A 17,231-nucleotide genomic window follows, 5' to 3' on the forward strand; every position below is an offset into this window, starting at 1 on the left:
AGTGTAAAAGCATTTGTTTCTTCTGTCTTATCCAGATAAAAGACAGAAAACTTGTGTACATTTCTAAAGACATTCTATCAGGACACCTGTCAGAGTTCATTGTGGACTCTTCAGTGGCTGATGGGATCTGGCATGTCCTCTCCTTGTTCAGCAATGGTGAAAACGTTTTCCTGCTTCTTGATGGAAAACCGGTCTTGAACATCACAGACAGAAGTATTGATCTCAGTCCTGTTAATGTGGAAAAGATTATTCTTGGTTCAGCCCCACCAGGAGATGAAAATCTCCAGCAGGCAGGTGAGTTATAGAATAGGTATATCTAATCTTTTTTTGAAATGATTTATTTTATACTATTTTTCACTGATTTATTACTTCTTCAGAGCTGTAGATATAATTGTTTTTGTCTGTTTACGTAGATCATGCTAAACACAAATTGTATGTATAAGTGTCTAAAGTGTCAAAGCATGCTGTAGTAAACTCTTTTTAGCACTGACCAATTATTGTAATTCTTTGTTGAATGATAGGGTTCACTGGATGTGTGCAGTATTTCAATGTGACAGGCTACTCTCTGCCGGTCAGCGGACACAGTGAGACGGTGGACGTCTGGCCGAGCACAACTCTCATCCAGTCAAACTGCAGCTCTTCAGATTACTGCCTCCCCTCACCCTGCACCGAAGACGACACAGCTAGGAAGAATTGTCTGTCTGCACATTGTCAAAATCAGTGGCAATGTGGACCTGTTGTGCAGAACGGATCCTGCATCTGTTTACTTAATGTTTCGGACCATGTCTGTGATAAGTGCATCTCCACAAGAGAGAGCTATGATCGATGCTCTGATATGCAGGGCAGCTCGCCTCTGTGGCTCATTGCTGTCATTCTTCCTGTTCTTACCATCCTGGGTATTATAGGAATGTTTGTCACTCTTTACAGAGTGAGACAACACAATCTAAATTGTCAGACAGATAGCTCACCACAGAAAACAGAGCAAGGTGTAGATAATGTAGCATTTGGCTTTGATGACAGCAGAAGGATAACAGATGCTGCAGAACAAGAGAAACAGCATGAAATGATGAGTGCTGATCAGCAGAGGTCAAGTATGGAGCCTGAAATGCTGCTTCCCTGTGATGCTAGTCTATCAAGTGTTCAGCCAGGGCCAATCAGTGAGCTGGAATACTATGAAATTGGCAGCATCTGTAGTGCATTTCATTCAGACACTGCCTCACTCCAGCTCAGCTGGCACAAGCATTTGTATAGCACTAAGTGTGTGAAAACTGATCCTAAACAGTGGAGAGATTTTAGGATGCTGTTAGCAGGTTTTAAGAAAAGACACTCCAGTGAAGACAGTACGCACAGTCCTATGAAGCCTGAAAATGTTGCTTCCCTAAACAAACAGCTGTTGTCCAAAATACATAATGTGCACTCCGAGAAAAGACAGCTTTGTTACACGAAGAGTTTCCTACAACCAGAGCCCCTAGAACCTGTGCAATATCTCACTGTTGAAGAAATAAGTAAATTAAACAGTCCTTTAGAGCCAACAGCGCCACATCGAGCATCCCTGACGTCTGGCCCTGCCAAGTCTACAATGATGATTAATGTATCATCTGACAGTGAACCAGACAGCACGTTTACCTGCTCGGAGTCTGAGTATGGACAGTTTTCTATCATCAGCACCAGGAAATTTATACATAAACAATCAACTCAGTTGAGCAGTTTTAGACAACAAGGCATTTTGCCTGTTAACTCATTGTTCAAACACACCTACCAGTCTGCTGTAGATCAGCTTGAAGCTGAGAGTACTCCCTCTGTTACTTTTGAGCAATGGGAACATATTTTCAATATAAATCTTCCTTTTAGCATGTATGCTCCCGTATTTGAGGATATTGCATGCTTACCTGTTGAACCCACTCACAGCTATGAAATGCAAAGTGACATAGAGGAAATTATTTGATGGGGATAATATTGTTTTAGTCTTTTGGGACAGATTGAAAACTACAAAGTATTTATGCAGTCTTTTTAATATACAGGAGAATAAGAGACACACTCCTGCACACCAAGCTCCATAGTTAGGTAATAAGTGAGGGATATTGTAAAAAGAAATTAAAGACAAAAATCACAAGTAGTAATAATTAAATATAAGACATAATAAAAATTAGATTTGTTGTGCTTTCTGATTATGAAGAATGATAAGGGATGCTTCAACGTTTTCTACAGTAACACTTGACTGAAATATATTGATATAATTATATTGTTTACTTTACAACATCAAAACATATGGATAGTGTACATGTGACAAACATTTAAAGGTTTTAACTAGAGCAAGTATTGCACAAGTGAAACGTATGTGAGAACATGATGTCAAATTACTGATTACAGAGTCCTTAAATGATATGAAAATTGTATTAAAATGAAACATTCTCCAGTACCACCCTTACAATCTATGTGCTTTCAAATGATCTGAATAACAATAAGTAAGAAAATGTAAGTAAACAACAAAGGATATTGATTGTGTTCTGACAACTTAATGTGGTAGAAAAACAGAGACAGCGACATTGTTTGTGCAGAGAAGTCAGGAGGTAAAAGGTTAGGGCCGTTAAGTTGTATCAGTAAATAAAGAGTGTTAAACTCTCTCTAGTTGCATGTTTTTGAACCACAGTGAACAAGTGACTAAATAATGTTGAAAAATGCCTTGAAACCCTCCACTCACATCCTGCAGCCAAAGTTTTCATTGTATTTGATCATACACTGATTGTTTGTCTCTCTCTAGTGGACAAATTCAAGGCAGTCAGATGAGTTATCTTATGCCTTGTAGATGGTGTACAGACTGTCTATTTAACACGTTCAATAATGCAGTATAGCAGAGTCAATCATTTCACAAGCATTCTCAGCAAACAGATACTTTACACAACAGAATATTAGATGATGACCTTTTCAAACATAATTCATATTTTGAAAGTACTGAAAAATCTTCTAGATGCTTTTCAATTTGTAGTATAATTATAATAATGTGCAGCCAGTTGTCAGTGAGTGGAGTTTTTATTATGCAGGTAAGTGAACATGTTTTTGGATTTATTTATAATTATCATTATTTATTTATTAATTATAGAAAGTTACATGATTGATTCACAAATACAGTTAAAATGCAAATTCTTAAATACAATTTGTTCTAATATAATTAAACTCACTGTGGAAAATGTATTAAGCCCTATATATCGTATGCATTTAATAAAACAATCATTTATCTCTTTTTGGTCAACAAGTTCCACAGTTGAGAGGACTGTCAATTTCTTTTTTCTTTTTTCTCTCATTTAAATTTTTATTGAATTCTTAACAGCAGAGTATATGAACACAGGGTTGGTCATACATTTCGGAAACTTGGCATAAACATATGACATGTCACAGAGGAAAAATAAAACTTGAAAAGCAAAGTAAGAAATAAGGAGAAATCAAGTCTACAGAAGGACAAAGAGGCTATGCTGTATTTAGTCTCTGATTTCTTAGGCTGAGTTTTCATTAGTCCTTGTGTAGGTCCAAAACAAGATCTCAAGAGGTCATCCCATCGTCCTTGTTAGCCGACAGTTGGTGGAGCACAGATTCATATGATGTTGTCTCCACCATTGCATTAGTCCAGTCTTTCAGATTAGGAGATACAGCAGTTTTCCAGTGTCTTAAAATAACTCTGGAGGCTGTGACCAAGCCCAACATGACACAAAAAGTTATTTTTCATATATTCGGTATTTGTAATCTGTCCCCTAGTAAACATACGGCAAGAGTCAGGGGAATCACTGAACCTGACCAGTTACTCAGGAAGTCCACAACTTTAATCCAAAATTGACTCACTAATGCACATTCCCATACACAGTGAAGAAAAGTTCCTACCTCTGTTTTACACTTCCAACACATATTAAAAAATAGCAGTTATAGGCACATTTTTGGACTGGTCAAGCCACATTAGATGTATTAATTTCCTCATGTTGTCCGATGAGGATCTGTTCTTCATAAAGCCTGCTTGGTTGGGATGTATAATATTGGGTAAAACTTGTTGAAGTTGTAGCGAGCACTTTTGTTAGTATTTTAAAGTCCAGATTGAGCAGGCTAGGACTGTCAATTTCTAATATGTTATCTATTGCCTTGGCTAAACAATCCAGAATTAGAAAAAAACTGTAGCACCAAAGCCTCTTTTATATCCTTGGTTTTTAAACAGTATATCAGCGGATTAACTAGAGCAGGTATGAAGCTGTACAACATGGTTATACAATACACACATCTGCACTAAATCTCAATCCCAAATTGTGAGAGCGATAAACAAAACATCTTGGCACATAATAAAGGCAGGTAATAAAGCTCTGAGGAGCGCAGGTGGACAATATTTTGTGGCGTCTCTAAGTATGAGACAGGAACCAAGAGACTGAACAAAGGTACTGTGACTGTGTGAAGGAGGAAGAAGAGACTGAGGCCTTAGGTGCCATGGGAAGCTTGTTTGGGGACTTGTATAAATCGAATGACTCTGGACAGCAACACACTGCATTGGTGGAAAGACACAGGCTGCAACAGATACCCACTTCTTTCAAAGTTGACACCCAAATATGCGTGTGTGCGTTCTGAACACGGATTCTCCTTCGTAGGTAACATTATGAATAAAAAGAGAGCTGCACTTGACCCAGATCAGGTTGATGAACTGGTGTTTGTAGCAAACAATATCAGAGCTTAACCCAAGTTGGATCACTTTTATTTAGTTCAGATGTAGGCTGATATCTCCTGACTCCTGCTGTCTGTAAGTTCATGTTTTCCATGCAGAGGCCTGCCCACTGTGTTCTTGTGCGTTAGCACACTGAGACATTCTAATGCAAACTGCAAGGTGCAGTATTTTACAACTGTTAAAATTAAAGTTAAAGTTAAATTAAGTTAGCCTACAAACGTTACTTTGCTATTAATAAAAACAGGTTATGATTGAATGGTCCTTGTATCATTCGTTCATTTGAGAATCATTTGAGAATTAAAAAAAATAATTATGATAATTACTGGTTATAACTGTCAGTTATGTTACCTGTTACACACACACACACACACACACACACAAACACACAGTCTGTCTCTCTTCCTCGCTCACAGGCTCAAGCTCACACACACTCAGTCACTCACACACACGTAAAAGTGACTGTCAAGATGTGATTTAAGAAACATGTTTGGTAACTTGCAAGAAAGGAGATCAAAAGCTGAATATCCCAGACTGAAAAAGGCTTTGTCACCAAAAGTAATATGACATGTAGTTGAGGCAAAACAGAGATCCCTGCTTAAGGATATCAGGCTGTGTCATTTGGACTGTTGCTGTTGCTCAACTTGAAGCTTTACCATGCACTGCTTTACAAGTTATCAGCAAAATCTTAAAACTGATTCCAAAACTTAAAGGAATGCCAAAGGACTCATTTGGCATAGCAAAAATAAATAAAATAAAATAAAAACCTGCAAAAATGAGAAAATAATATCATTTCGATAACTGCACATTCTTCTACTATATCTTTTTATTACTTGCACATTTCTGGATTTCAAATTCATCCAGTTTTTGTGAAGAAATTAATTTTCTTTTTATAAAATTTCTTTTTTAAGTTTTCTTTGATATCCTTTGTTTTAAAACAGTAAATAATGGGGTTGACAGCAGCAGGTAAAAGACTGTACAGCATTACAACAACAATGCGAACTGGAATGCTGAAAGTGAATCCCACATTATTTGCCAAGTACACAAAGCATCTTGGCATATAATACAGACACGTGATAAGAAGCTGTGGTGCACAGGTAGACAGAGTCCTGATGCGTCCCTCAGAGCTAGACATTCTTATAACAGCAATAATGATGACAAAGTAAGAAAAGATAATAAAACCCAGGGGCAACAACAAACTCAACATGGCAAGACCAAAAGCAACAATCTGAACTTTTAGTACATTCTCACATCCAAGTGCTGTTATAGCAATGTGGTCACAATAGCACTGCACAATTATGTTTGAATTACAAAATGGCAATGTAAAAGCATCAAAAACAATACCCACCATCCATGACATTGGCATAAACCATGATATTCCACAAAGCACAGAAACAGTGGCGTTTGTGAAAAGAACTGTGTAACGCAGTGGAGCACAAATTGCAATAAAACGATCAAGAGCCATCACCATCAAAATGAAAGAATGAGTTGCCCCTAGAAAATGTACAAAATACATTTGGGCAAAGCAACCATAAAATGAAATAATGCTGTCATCAAACCAATATTTTGATATAATCTTTGGTAGAGTAACAGTCCCAAATGCTAAATCAGTTAATGCCAAGTGGCAAAAGATCAGATATGTCGGTTTGTGGAGAGGCCTTTCACATTTAACAAACAGTAAAATGAAAATATTTCCCACCACTATAGCTAAGAAGAGCACAAAAAGCAGGCCTGACACAGGTCCATAATACTCTGGTAAAAGTCCAGGAAATCCAAGGATGAAGAAATTTTTTATCCTTGTTGTATTAGTGTAGAACATAATTGCTTGATTTAACACTAACAACCTATCAAAAAGTTATTTGATGTGACAAGGAGTTATTTGATGTGACAAGTTGAGAAAAAAACAATAAATAACATGGAAGTGTTAATATACTCATGCACTTAAAACAAAACAAAAATATTACCTTGTAAAACAGTAGAGTAGCTGCATGAGTGCACTGCAATATATCACTTTAGTGCCACTTAATATAGCCTTAGCATTTTGTCCAGGACCAAAGGGGTAGAGCCCTAGTGAATTTGTGTCAGTCTAGTAGGTTGGTGGGAAGGTCCTATTGTATGACTGTATGTATGAATTATTAGGGACCGAGCCGAAAGGCAAGAGGGCGGGGACTCAAGAGGAGTCTTGCCCTTGCCTGGAGGCAAGGTCCCTATTCTTATTGTATCTTTTTTTTTTATTCTACTGCCTCTTTGAACCTCAATTTGACCCTGCTTAAAAAACAAATTTTAAAGGCACATCAGATCTGGCGAAAAAAAATCTATGTCAAACTCTCTAGCTCCACCTAGAAACAGTAAAACGGCCAATACACCTGATAGGAATGTCGTAGAAAGATCAAACCAAAACTCAATTTTTTGTTGTAAATCAAACCTACAAATCACACACTGACACCCCTGACCTAAATCCAACAGGAATTGCACATTATGCCTTTAAATGTATGATTTTCAACGATTTTTGGCCTCCTACTTCCTTACTCATCCAGTCTGGATTTTAGAAGCCCTCAAAAAAAAACCTTTGCCAAAAAGCTCCCATAGACAATGTATGGGAGGAGAGTCTAATGCCACTTTGACCCTAAATTTGACCGCCTAAACATACTCCAGAACTGACCAAATTCACCACGCACATCAGATCTAGCCATACATTTGATAACATTGAAAAATGAACCTCAAAAGTGCCAAAATGTGCTCTCTAGCGCCACCTAGAAACACTTAAACGGCCACTGCACCTGATAGGAATGTCGTAAATGTCTCCTCTATAGATGTGTGCAATTTTGGTCTGGCTATGTTTTATACTTAAACTGAAGACCCACATGTGCACCCTATTCCTCTCCCATTCAATCCTGAATCTACCTGCTGCCTCTGCCTGCTCTATTGTCATGTTCTCCAGTCGTTAACTACCACGGCAACGACTGTGTGTCTGTGTGTGCAGCTGGCACAACGCCGCTTGCAGCTATTATTGTTATCATTAATAAATTAATCACATTCTTGAGGGACTAAAAGTGCGAATATCCACAAAACTTTGCACATGCATCAAAAGTGGTAAAAACTATATGTTTATGGGTCTTTGTTTGGCATGGGTGTGACAAAATGGCTGATAGCACCCTCTACAAGTTTTCAAAATTGAAGCCCCAACATTAGATTTCGCCTTTGGTAGCCACATGTATCATGCCCAGACTTATCCCTCCGATAACAGCCCTGCGACTGTGACACACCACGAAGGTGTGAGGTACCTGATAAATGTATCATATCAATAATCTAAAGTCTATTCATTCACTTCTCTTTTTCTGCCAGTTTTTTTTTCTTGTGCCGGACTTTTTCTTTTGCCTGACTTTTTTTTTTTTTGTCGGACTTTTTCTTTTTTTTTGCCTGGCCCTAATACTCCGTTGTACCCAGCTAATCCTAATGTCCAAACAAAATCCATGTATAAGAAATATTGTGACAATCCTTAAATTATTATGTTTTCTTTCTGCTGTACTTCTTACAGGAGCACCCCAAGTAGTTTAAGAAAATTTGCTTTAAATATTTTGAACAATGTTAGACAAAAAACTGAATGGCTCTGACTTTGCTGCCACTGAACTCTTATTACTGTGATTCTTATCAACATATAGCAAATAAATTCAGTGGTTTCCTGCATATACTTGAAATGTTATGCTTGAGTTCAAAATCTGGCCTTTTTGACCCCAAACCAAACACATTAAAATGACTGTTTTTCATGTATTTCAGATGTTTACATTTCTCACAAATCAATACAATTGTATTAAAGACTTAAGATTTTTGTAAACCTTTCACCTTGGCAACTACTAGTGGTACTAATGAATCAAAAAAGACACAAAGAAGCAATACAATCCGATCCCAGCAATACAAAGCATCTGTATTTATTGCCAATTTCTTGTAATAGTGACATATTATGTTAGCTAGTAAAATGTTGTGCCAGTGCAGAAATTGGTATTTGAAGCAGGTGAATATTAGGGATGTGATGATTTACAAAAATAGTTTTGATCAATATGTTATGTTCTGTCACACTTAAATCTAGTCCAAAATAGGTGGACTATTTGAAAAAAACAGGATGTGTGATTTCAAGTCCACGGCACTAATTGGCAAACCTCCATGAGTAGTGACTTGAGAGCTTTGTGTTGAAATTGATGCTATGTTAATGTTACCATTGGTAAATACTTTTTTTGGGGTCATATAAATATTGAATAGGTGAAAAAGATATAACTTCTGCATTATTGTAGGATGTCTGAACTAAGGTCACAGAGTCTGTGTTTTATGGAATTATAATATGAATTCTATATTTAAACTATTCTGTACTATACTAAAGTAATAACGGATACAAATTACTTTAGTTTCGTTTATTGCCTGAGGGGAAGGGAATTGATTGTCCCATATTTTTTAAACATTACATGACAGTGATAACAATGCCAAACAGAGGAAGACAAAGGCACAAAAAGTCAGATGATAAAAAAGCTAGTTTTCTTTAGTTGACAACATACAAGTAACTGCTGTCACTGCCTCAAATGACGAAGAATCACCTGGACATTAATTACCTAAGTTGGTTCGGCCTAAATCTCATTACTGTACTGCTCATGTTGAACAGAGTCCTGGTGTTTATTTTAGGGATGCAATTCATTAGAGATGCAATGATAAGTTGATTAACTGATTTGTCGACAGACAGGCATTTTTCACTATTTTCTGACATTTTACAGATAAAATGATTAATAGATTAATCAACGAAATAATCAGCAAAATAATCAATAAATAACATAATCATTGGTTGCAGCTGTACAACTACAATTATTATTTTTTATTACAGTCCATTATTTTCATAGATGAATCACTTGCTCTCTGAAACATCCCACCTGCGGCTCAAGACAATGCTATCAAATGTCTATTTTTCTTTTTTCCGACAGCAAAGAGTCTAAACACCAAACATATTCAGTTTACTACAATGTTAAGACATAATAAGGAGCAAATTCTGACATTGGAGAATATCAAACCATAAAATGTGTGGCATCTTTGCTTATAGATTATAGAATAGATTTATTTTTCTTATTTCACAAGCTTAATTTCATTACGCTAGATGTGTTCTGTCATATGATAACAGTTTGTTGATGATTTTGCCTGCGAGTTAAATGTGTTGGGGGGAAAAAAACAAGAGCCAGCAGTGAAATTTGGAGGAATGAATGGCAGAGAGAAAACAATTAAAATTGAAAATTAATGCAAAGCCCAAATTGTGACAGTGAGGTATGTCAGGTATGTCAGCTTTTATTAATATGCAAGTTTTATCTCTATTCCAACTGTAGTTCTTTTCAGCTTCTTTATCAAAGTCTGCTTGATGTCCTGAGTCTTGAAGCAATATATGGCTGGATTGACAGCAGCAGGATACAGACTGTATAACAGTATTAATAAAATGCGAATATCTAAACTGAAAGCATATCCTACAGTATTAGCCACATAAACAAAACATCTGGGAAGATAAAAAAGGCAGGTGATGAATATTTGTGGGGTACAAGTCGACAAGGTCTTTTTGCGGCCTGCAGCATTGGACATTTTCATAATAACAACAATGATAGAAATGTAGGAAAACAAGATAAATGCAAGAGGAATCAGAAGACAAAACATGGCTATACACAGAGACGTGACTGCAACTATTTTAACATCATCACCACATGCCTGACTTGTTATAGAAATGTGATCACAGTAGCACTGTGCAATGACGTTAGTTTTACAGAAAGGTAATGTGAGAACATGGAGTACAATAGATATCATCAGCGGCAGAGGTATAAACCAGGCAAAGCCACAGAGCACAGATATGATATTGTTTGTAATAAGGACAGGATAACGCAGTGGAATACAAATTGCAATAAATCGATCAAGAGCCATTACCAATAAGATAAAAGACTGTACCGATCCTAAATAGTGAACAAAGAACATCTGTGTAAAGCAACCATAAAATGAAATGATGCTATCACCAAACCAATATTTTGATATGATCTTTGGTAGAGTCACAGTGCCAAATGTTAAGTCATTTAGGGCCAGATGACAGAAGATCAGATACATTGGTTTTTGGAGGGACTTCTCACACATCACAAATGCTAATATGAAAATATTTCCTATTGCAATAGCTAGGTAAAAGAAAAAAAGAACAGTCGACACAAGTCCATAATACTGTTGTGCAAGTCCAGGGAATCCGAGGATCAGGAAGCTTTTCATCTTTGTGTCATTGCCGATCATATTTTGGCAAGGACAAAAGTCTTATCAGAGCCAAGGCACAGCTAAACACCTGGAAGGTAAAAAGGCTGATTAGACTTCTAAAATATGAATTGCTTAGTTATTAGAATATACCACTAACATGCCATGCAATCATCAGTACCCCATGAAAAAAGTATCAAATGACTCTGGTGCTCTTCCCTGTGTAATGCTTTAAGTCTGAAGAAGGCGTTCAGTATCAAAAAACTAATGTCTGGGTGCCAGGTAATATCAGCCTTTTATCAAGTCGGACCTAACATATCCTCAAAGGATCATAATGTGAATCATACTTTCTTTTTTTTTCTTTTTCCAAAGGAACATATTAAAACAACATAAAGCAGTGGAGACCCTATCTACATATACTTTCTTTTATTTTTTTCAACATAGACGACCTTAGATGATGAAACAAAAAAATCTATATTAATAAAAAAAGAAAACAAAACAGATGAATGTTTAATTAAAACAACATAAAAATAAAACAACCCCTAATATTCTTCTCTCCATTATTTTATTTTCATTTTTTTCATTTCATACATCATTCATCAAGAAAGTTGAAAAACTGTATTTTCAAATTAGTCTGTGTTCAATGAGCCTTGAAGAAAATTAAGCAAATATATAACACTTTTTAATTTTATTTATCAAATGTAATGCTTTTTATTAAGACAACGATGAGAACTTTTATATTGAATACATCTGAATACATAATTTTTGGACCTTTCATTTTTTTATATGAAACAAACAAAACTAAAATATTTTCAAACAGGTTTAAACATGTCCCTATCAGAGTCCTGCACAGGCCTACTTTGCAAGCCTGCACCCCCAAATCTCAACAGAAACACAAACCAATCTGTTACACACAATTACCTCTAAATCAGATAGGAACGTGACCCGACCCATTCAGAGAAGACCTGACTTTCTATGTGAGACCTCAGTAAACTCAGATTCAATCAAGGGTCAAATGAGCAGCTGGTTTTTGTGGTAGATTAGCAGTACTAAAGCACAGTCTCTGTCAAAGTAATTCAGTGAAAACACAATCCATACTGTTCATTGTCTTACACATCTTGGTCTATCTCCGAACTCAGGCCTTTCCCACACTCATGATTCCCATTGTATTGCATTTTGTCAGAATCACAAGAGGCAGAAATAGCAATTAAGTCAAAACAACAACTTTTCTGATAAGTAGAACAATTATTTAAACTGAAGCAGATCTTAACTAATAAACCCTGGTGGGTTAAGAAAATAATTGATGACAAGTTGCTGGCAAGTTGAAAAGAAAGCATTATAGGCTTATACTCTACTGATGTGTTGGCAAGTTGATCTTATTTTTGTAAAACAGTTTCCACACAATGTTATAGTTATGACATTAAAATATTGTAAATATTATTTGCAACTCACAAGAAAATATCACACTGATTAAAATGCATGAAAATATGCTTAAATAATTTACAGACAGTAAGGTTTGTATTGTAACTTAGTTTGCAGATCTACAACGTGCTAATCCATACCACTATACTGCATACAGGACATTTAACAGAAGCTTGTACATCTAAATTGTAGAATAGTTGAGCATTAGATTTTCAGGTTATACAGATATAGAATTTAATGCACATAATCTGTATGCATTACTTTGAAACTTGCTTCATTCCAACGGTAGCTTTTTTAAATTTCCTCATCAAAATATCTTTTATTTCCTTAGTCTTGAAGCAATATATAACTGGATTAACAGCACAAGGAAGAAGACTGTACAACATTATGAGGGAAATGCGGACATCCATACTGAAAGTAAATCCTATCACATTAGACAGATAAACAAAACATCTTGGAAGGTAATATAGGCAGGAAATTAATAACTGTGGTGTACAAGTTGATAAGGTTTTGTATCTGCCCTCTGTGTTTGGTATTCTCAAAACAACTACAAAGACAGAAACATAAGAAAACAATATAAATGAAAGTGGGAGCAGGAGGCTAAACATTGCAAAACCGAAAGCAACATCCTTAACATATTTTACATTTTCACCACATGCCAGGCTTGTAATTGAAAAGTGGTCACAATAGCATTGCAAAATGAGGTTAGAGTCACAGTAAGGCAACGTAAGGGCATGTAATACAATTGCCATCATCCTCACAAATGTCCCAATCCATGACACCCCACAAGCAATAGAAATAGCGTTATTTGTAATAAGAACTGGGTATTTGAAAGGAACACAAATTGCAATGAAACGATCAAGGGCCATAATCAGCAGAAGGAGAGAATGAATTGCTCCCAAGGAATGCACAAAATACATTTGAGTGAAGCAGGCACCAAAAGATGCTATCTTGTCATTCCACCAATATCTGGATATTATTTTTGGTAAGGTCACTGTACCAAATAATAAATCATTCGTTGCCAGGTGACAGAAAATCAGATAGGTAGGTTTATAAAGACGTCTCTCAAGTCCAACAAAAACTAAAATAAGAGTATTTCCAACAAGAATAACAAAATAGGTGCAGAAAAGTAGCGCAGACACTGGTCCATAATATGTTTGATGAAGTCCTGGGAATCCAGTTATTATGAAGTCTTTGATTGTTGTTATATTGGTAGGAAACATTATAATTTACATGCAAAAATGTTTAAAAACAGGCTTTCTAAAAAGAAATGTGCAAGATTCCAGTTGTTATTCAGACATTATCTATATGTAGTGTCTATGATCTTGGATTTTAGTTAGGGAACATACAAGCACATCATTATCATGAATATCATGTTTGCCCTACATACCCAGCCAATCTGAACTCTAGACAGCATCTTATATATGTTCCTTAACGACTGACGTAATGAGATGTTTGGGGTGGGATGTACTTTGTGCACTACACCTACCCCCCGCCCCTGAAATTTCTTCTAATACTACGAATATGTCAATTACAACTGTTTTGATCGGTTGTGGTGTACCAGTTATACTGTATTGTAATGATATTGTGATACATTTGTCAACAGTAAAGAAAATCTCACTCAACAAAAAATAAAATATAGGGGACTTGGGTCCTTGCAACAAATAAATCTTTGAATCCTGATGCAGCACATAATAAAATATGCTTTATTTAATCACAAATAAAATACAACAAATTTGCTTTAAATGTACTTTAATTCAATATAATACATTTTGAGCTCTGTGCTCTGAAGATAAAACACATGACACTATAATTCAAACAATTTGAGCTCTTTATAGTAATTACTATGGTCAGTTAGAGCTATACATCCAACAATGGAGTCATGGTCCAGCAAACCCATGCTTGACTGTTGTCCTCTGTATCGTTGGACAGAAATCACTAAACTAATATAATTTATATGACATTATTTGTTTTACATAAACATAGCACAAGGCTGTTTCATTCAGTACATTTCTATAAACCAGACATAAAAGGCCTTCTTGAGAATGAGCTTGGTTTGAATAGTTTTGAACTAGGTTTGAACATGTATTAAATGGCAGGGTTAACATGATAGCAGATTTAGCAGCATTTTATCACGAAGAGTAGGTAGGTAACTAATAAGAAGAAAAAGTCTAACATTAAATAATGCATTGGTTTGTCAGTTACTAATAGCTGAAACCTGTGCTTTCTTTGGAAAGATACTTTTGTTAAAGCGTTTCCACAAGCTTTCTCTCACGTCTTTAGCTCTTAAGCAGTATATAAGTGGATTTAGCATAGCGGGGCTAAAGCTATACAGCATGATAGTTACTATTCACATATCAGCTCTACATTTAATGCCTACATTGCTAGCTAAATATACAAAACATCTTGGTAAATAATAGAGTGAGATTATTATCAGTTGAGTACTACAAGTGGACAGAGATTTTAGGCGACTTTGCCAATTTGCTATCTTAAGTACTGTTATGATTATATGAAAAAAATATAAATGCCAGAGGCCCCATTAATACAACCATTGTAAACACAAAAGCAGGAAAGCCATAAGGGGCCCTGTCAGTCCATGTGGTCATGTTGTTATACCAATATGACCACAGTAGCAGTGATTGATTATGTTTGAAGCACAGTAAAGAAGAGGGTAGGCCCCAATAACTATCATTAAAGGCCCTGCCTTGGCAATAACCCAAGCAATACCATAGTGGAGTTTTTAAGAACAAGTGGATATCTGAGAGGATGGCAGATAGCCAGATACCTATCTAATGCCATCAGGAAAAGAATATTGGAATTCATTGTGCCAAGATAATGAACAAAGTACATTTGTGATGATCTTAGGTAAAGTGGTTGTGCTAAAGAGAATGTCACATGCACTAAGATTTAGAATTATATAATACATTGGTTTATGAAGGCTGTGGTCATTTGCAAATAAAAAAGAAATGTTGCATTACCTATCAACGTTAAGGAATAAACTAAGAGCAGTACAGCTGAGGTAATGCCATGGTACTTTGAATGAAGTCCAGGGAACCCGGTAAGGATAAACTCAGTCCCAGTGCAGTCCCAGTTTTCCATCAAATATACTCAAACAATTACAGTAAACCCACTTGAGTAATTGATTGTGTATTAATATGTATCTGAAATATTAACAGTAAGAGTATTATAGTTGCTTATTTCGAAGTAGATGCATATCCTACATTTTGGAGTAATTAACATGAAATCTGTAAATGAAAAAATACACGTTTGCATTGCAAGGAACACTCACTTTGTGATGGCTAATTGGAAGAACCACTAATTCAATTATTCTAATGAATTACAAATCACATAGGATTAAACAGTCAATGAAAAAAATCCCAATGTGTATCTAAATTGATACTGTAAAAGGAGTGTTGATATTCCCCTGTGTTTAATGGTAGTCTCTAAACACATGGCATGTGTTTAAGCAGAGTGGTTATCTTTGTAGCATAACCTTCAGGTTAAAGGTAAATCATACATTTGAAATTTGGTGCCTGTTCATTTTCTTTTCTTTTTAAAAAGTTGCCTAGCCATGGTTGCTATTATTAGTATAGTTATAGTCTTACTATGAGATATATTTGGTGGTTAAAGCTTCTTGAATGTTGTCATAACATGTAAACAATAAGAACTATATTCTTGTTGTGGAACAAACATGCAGTCTCAGGCAGTTCAGAGCCCCACAGTGCTTGCTTCCCTGAACAAATGTATCTTGACCAGACTTTAGGCTTTAGGCCTCATGCATTGTGTGTATGTGTGTATGCTTCCCCGTGTGTCTCTCTCCCCTCTCCTCTTCCATCTTTCTCTCTGAACCTAACCAATCAAGGCAAATGGGCACTTAACTAGAGCCTGGTTGTGCTTGAGGGTTCTTCCTGTTAAAGGGGGATTTCCTTCCCAATGTTACTAAGTGCTTGCTTATGGGAGACTCTTTAAGAGTATGGTCTAGACCTGTTTGATATGAAAAGTGCCCTGAGATAATTTCTGTTGTGATTTGGCACTATGTAAATAAAACTGGATTGAACTGAATATATTGCTGCCCTGCAGGTTTATTAGCATGCAATCTGCTGGTTTCCAAAGTGTATATAACTTATCTAAGATGTTTGTTGACAAATCACGGTGAAAATAATTTATTTAAAAGGAGATGTGGATAATATGAAACATTGTTTGGCATATGTAAAGAAAAATAAGTCCTTCAGGGGAAAACAATATTACATACGATTGTTTTGAGAGAGTTCACTAAGATACAAGGATGCACACAGAGAGGCCTGCACTCACACATGCTCACTCTAATCACACACTTGAGACTGTTATTGACATGGGACACTAATTAGCTTCCTGTTGGAGCTCAACAGCATTGTTGCAGAAACACGTCACTCTGCCTCCAAGACAAAACTTTTTAACACATCATCATTAGTTGTACATTTTTTGCACATATAGCATTTACTACAAAGTTTGTTCAAATTTGCTGACAGTTTATTGGTGCGTACAAGTGGTTAGTTTTTAATAAATATTGGACACACAATTGGATAACACAGTAGTCAGTACTCAAACCTAGGATAAAAACAGGATTTAAAAAAAAGAAAAAGAAAAGTTAGAGAATTAATTGTTTGACAATTTGCTGGTAAAATAACTAATAAACACAATCCATCCTGGCCGATATTTACCTGCTTATTTTTAACTAATCTAGCTGATGACACGGGCCATTTTAGGTACCATTCATGCACAGGAAAAGTGACCAAAGGCATATACATATGGTTGATGTGTATTTTCTACGTTACTAAAGTGATTGTTTTAGGCTGAATACTAAATTTTGTGGCTGTGGCTCTAGCCCATGCTC

General features: G+C 36.0%; 3 protein-coding genes and 1 pseudogene across 3 annotated transcripts; all 4 read right to left on the reverse strand.

Annotated features, from left to right (window-relative positions):
* Positions 1-110: 110 nt before the first annotated feature.
* Positions 111-6,509, reverse strand: LOC128359866 (olfactory receptor 52E8-like). Its single transcript, XM_053320187.1, has 3 exons — positions 5,590-6,509; positions 529-550; positions 111-176 (listed from the first exon to the last, which is right to left on the reverse strand). Exons 1-3 carry the CDS (start codon positions 6,507-6,509, stop codon positions 111-113), a joined length of 1,008 nt encoding a protein of 335 aa, XP_053176162.1.
* Positions 6,510-10,012: 3,503 nt separating this feature from the next.
* Positions 10,013-10,978, reverse strand: LOC128360435 (olfactory receptor 52E8-like). Its single transcript, XM_053320868.1, has one exon. It carries the CDS (start codon positions 10,976-10,978, stop codon positions 10,013-10,015), a length of 966 nt encoding a protein of 321 aa, XP_053176843.1.
* Positions 10,979-12,615: 1,637 nt separating this feature from the next.
* On the reverse strand, positions 12,616-13,581 carry LOC128359867 (olfactory receptor 52E8-like). The gene has a single exon (XM_053320188.1). The coding sequence runs from the start codon at positions 13,579-13,581 to the stop codon at positions 12,616-12,618; it is 966 nt and encodes a 321-aa protein (XP_053176163.1).
* A 974-nt stretch (positions 13,582-14,555) lies between these two features.
* On the reverse strand, positions 14,556-15,457 carry LOC128359868 (olfactory receptor 2AT4-like; annotated as a pseudogene).
* Between the last annotated feature and the right edge of the window lie 1,774 nt (positions 15,458-17,231).

This window comes from Scomber japonicus, chromosome 6, assembly GCF_027409825.1.
Source record: "Scomber japonicus isolate fScoJap1 chromosome 6, fScoJap1.pri, whole genome shotgun sequence".
Lineage (NCBI taxonomy): Eukaryota > Metazoa > Chordata > Actinopteri > Scombriformes > Scombridae > Scomber > Scomber japonicus.

Bases quoted from the DNA above. Each gene is read 5' to 3' on its own strand.
- LOC128359866 (XM_053320187.1), bottom strand. From the start codon at position 6,509: ATGTTCTACACTAATACAACAAGGATAAAAAATTTCTTCATCCTTGGA. The intron at 551-5,589 runs ATTTTATAAAAA...GTAGCCTGTCAC, and splicing joins AAAGAAAACTTAAAAAAGAA to ATTGAAATACTGCACACATC. The intron at 177-528 runs GTGAACCCTATC...TTTTCCATCAAG, and splicing joins TGAAATACTGCACACATCCA to AAGCAGGAAAACGTTTTCAC.
- LOC128360435 (XM_053320868.1), bottom strand. From the start codon at position 10,978: ATGATCGGCAATGACACAAAGATGAAAAGCTTCCTGATCCTCGGATTC.
- LOC128359867 (XM_053320188.1), bottom strand. From the start codon at position 13,581: ATGTTTCCTACCAATATAACAACAATCAAAGACTTCATAATAACTGGA.